This window comes from Meleagris gallopavo, chromosome 3 (genome assembly GCF_000146605.3).
Source record: "Meleagris gallopavo isolate NT-WF06-2002-E0010 breed Aviagen turkey brand Nicholas breeding stock chromosome 3, Turkey_5.1, whole genome shotgun sequence".
NCBI lineage: Eukaryota > Metazoa > Chordata > Aves > Galliformes > Phasianidae > Meleagris > Meleagris gallopavo.
In genome coordinates this window covers 2,713,391-2,716,564 of record NC_015013.2, presented here as the reverse complement: position 1 = coordinate 2,716,564, position 3,174 = coordinate 2,713,391, and the positions used below count along the sequence as shown (strand labels likewise).

Genomic DNA, 3,174 nt, shown 5'->3' with positions numbered 1-3,174 from the left:
TAGAACTGACCAACCAAGAAAAATGAACTCTCTTGAAACTGGATACAAAAACATTTGGATGTTAGGAAAATTTTTTGCTCGGCATTTTAGAATTTACAAGACAAAACAACGAGCAAGAACATTTTCTACTCTAAAAATGGCAAGGCTTTTGACCTCAAATAGATGGGCAAATCTCAAACAGAAAGAAGTTTTGTTATTCAAATAGAGGGAAAAAGTCAGGAAATAAAGAGACACTGGGAGAAGAAAAATCAGAAAAATAATCTTGTCGGTACTCAGGATTGATATTGATTGAGATTGATTAAAAATAAAGGAGATAATCTCTTTTAAAATATTACATATGTGTTGATTCTGGGAGAAAAGGTTTGGGTTGTTCCTCTGGGCCATCTGCTAGCAGGAAGGAATCTATTGATTTATTGCTGAGTCGGAACGGAGTGAGCCGTCTGAAGTTGTTTGGAGAATATGGGATCTGCACTCGGGCCCTTTGTGATGGTACCACAGTATCTTCACTAGACAACCATGGTGAGAACTTCATGTAGATGCTTTGATCATCATCAGCTGAAAATACTGGGTTATCAATTCCTAAAAAAATTCACGAGTGACAAATACAGTTAATCAAAATGATTTCTTGGTAACACAGAAAGGTGCTTTGTAAAAGAGGAATAAAAAAAAATAGGCAAAAAGACTATTATATAATCGAAGGTTGCTTTTTCTGACTTGGTTATAGCTAGTTATTTTGGATTTTTTTTTTTATACAGTGAAGAACTGTATAAAATATGCAGTTATGATTGACATATCTGGAGAAAATAAATAAAATTGCCAAAAGAATAAACCAACACATCCCCTAAGTAAAACATAGTTGCAGTTGAAATAGTTGCAGAAAAAATCAGACCAAATCCATAAAAAAGAAGGAAAAGATGAGAAAAAAATGCAAAAAAATGCAAAAAATGCACATCTCCAATAAGGAACAAGATGTGTGTGAGGGCACTGGAACAAGACACAGAAGTAAAAGGAGCCTTTTAATATAAATACCTTTTAATATAATACCAGATAAAGAAATTGTAAAATTAGTCTAGGCCTGTATTTTGCTAGTCACTTACTTCTGGATTGATTTCTGTATGTCTTTATAAATATTCAAATGTGGAATTTGTCACTGAGCAGTTAAAATATTGTATCACCTGACTGTCAAAAGAGTACAGACACGAAGATTTTTCTTCAGTGTATGAATGGCATTACATATGCTGATAATTCAATTCAGACACTAAAGTGCTAAAGAGATACTAAACCTTAACACCTTACAAATCGCATCATATACTATCTCTTATATGTAGTTTACTGTCAGTATGGTATTTCAGAGCCTTCTGGGTCAGGAATTCAGGTCCAAGGAATACTCCTAAATATCTGGAAATCTGCACTTTTCAGTGACTTCTGTAAGTCTGCAGGGAATTGAGGGACTTGTGAATTTAAGAAATACTGCATGAAAGAAGAAATATGGAAGATATAATTGCAAAGTACTTTTATGCAAGTAGAAATCAATTGGCCTGGTGAGGTAGGACAACATTAACATTTTCTGTTGCTGGCAATAATTTAGATCTGAGTTAGGCAGTCATTTTCACATCTCCTGTCAGTATTATCAATAGCAATAGCAAATTTGATGCTCTCCATAATTTCATATACTTGAAATTTGTTACCTTTGCTATAATTTTAAGCAAATATCAACCCCAAAAGAAGAGATCCAGTCAAAACAAACAAACAACCAAGAATACAGGCTAAAACTGCAGCATTTCTAGTCATTATTTTTTATATTTGAGTAAAAAAATTCTGCATGCAATTAATATTTTTACCAGTAGGGTTATCTGTGAAATTTTGCTTGGTCACATTAGCCAGAAAATCAACTCCTTTGCCTAGATGCAAAGTTTCATAATCATTATTTTCTTCTGCTTCAGAAAATTCCGAATCTGGAACAACAGTAATAAAAAACATAAGCCCAGTTTGATCAGAGATTTCTATCTGTTCTGATGAAAAAGTGAAAGAGCATTATTATACTGGTACAGTTACCAAAGATAAAGGCAAACTTTAATTAATAGTTGTAGCACTGGCATGACTGTGAATGTATTTGCAAACTGCAGTTTGAGTACCAATTATTTTGAGAAACTCAACAAAGCTTTCAGCCTTTCATTGTTACCTGGTGTTATGATAGAGATTTCACATTCTGAATAGACTGTTGGCTAATAAAATTGTATATTTTTCTGAGTCTGTAGGAAACAAACTTTCGATGTGCGACCACTGCTGCTGTTATATTTTTTGTGTCTTCCTTGCTCATATGTTGAGAAACGTAATCTCTTAAAATAACTTGTTACTGCTTTTTCATTGTTAGAATCATAGAATCATACAATGACCTGGGTTGAAAAGGACCACAATGATCATCTAGTTTCAACTCCCCTGCTACGTGCAGGGTTGCCAACCACCAGATTGGCAAAGGCTGCCCAGAGTCAGTTAGACAAGAGGTTGACATTGGAACCCTAACTAATTTCAAAGCTGATGCTTCTTCCATCATCAAATCAGTTTTACATCAGCTTCTAGATCACTTGTTAAATATGTCCTCCAAAGAAGTCTTTCATTTTTGCCAATAGATGATGACTTACATGCAGAGTCCTTCAACAAGACAGCACTGAATGAACTAATCAGAAGTCTTTGGAAAACACTTTCTATGCAAAGATGTTCTAGAATGTTATGTCTATTTCAGCCAGCATGTATTGCCCCTGTCAGTCAAACAAACGTTCAGAAGATGTCTTAGGTAGCATACATAAATAAGAAACTTTGCTTGGATCTAAAGAGAAAAAAATGACTCTCTCTGCTTTACTTCAGCTTTCTTTGAGATTAAGAGTCTGAGTAAACATAAGAAGAACCACAAGTAAGGGTTAGTTCAGTGGGCTTTAAATCATATTTCAGTTTTTAAGTGGCACATTCTTATGAAGGATTAACCAGTACTCAAACTGACCTCTGTCAGTTTTCCTTTCAAATCTGCGTTCTCTCCTCAAGTTCTAACTTCAACTCAGCTTCAACTCTGATTCAGACTTTTCTAAATAAATAGGTGTTAATTCAAATAACATTTCCACTCTGACTGAACTTTGTATGGTATGGTGTCATGGATAGGCATATCTTACTGTGATGGAA

The 3,174-nt window shown here is 34.4% G+C and overlaps 1 protein-coding gene across 1 annotated transcript in view; it reads right to left on the bottom strand.

Annotated features, from left to right (window-relative positions):
• Positions 1-331: 331 nt before the first annotated feature.
• The window catches only part of SLC9A3 (solute carrier family 9 member A3), a 55,982-nt gene continuing 53,139 nt past the window's right edge, over positions 332-3,174 (bottom strand). Inside the window, 2 exon segments of the mRNA XM_010708264.3 lie at positions 332-579; positions 1,842-1,957. Coding sequence (XP_010706566.1) covers positions 332-579; positions 1,842-1,957 — 364 coding nt within the window.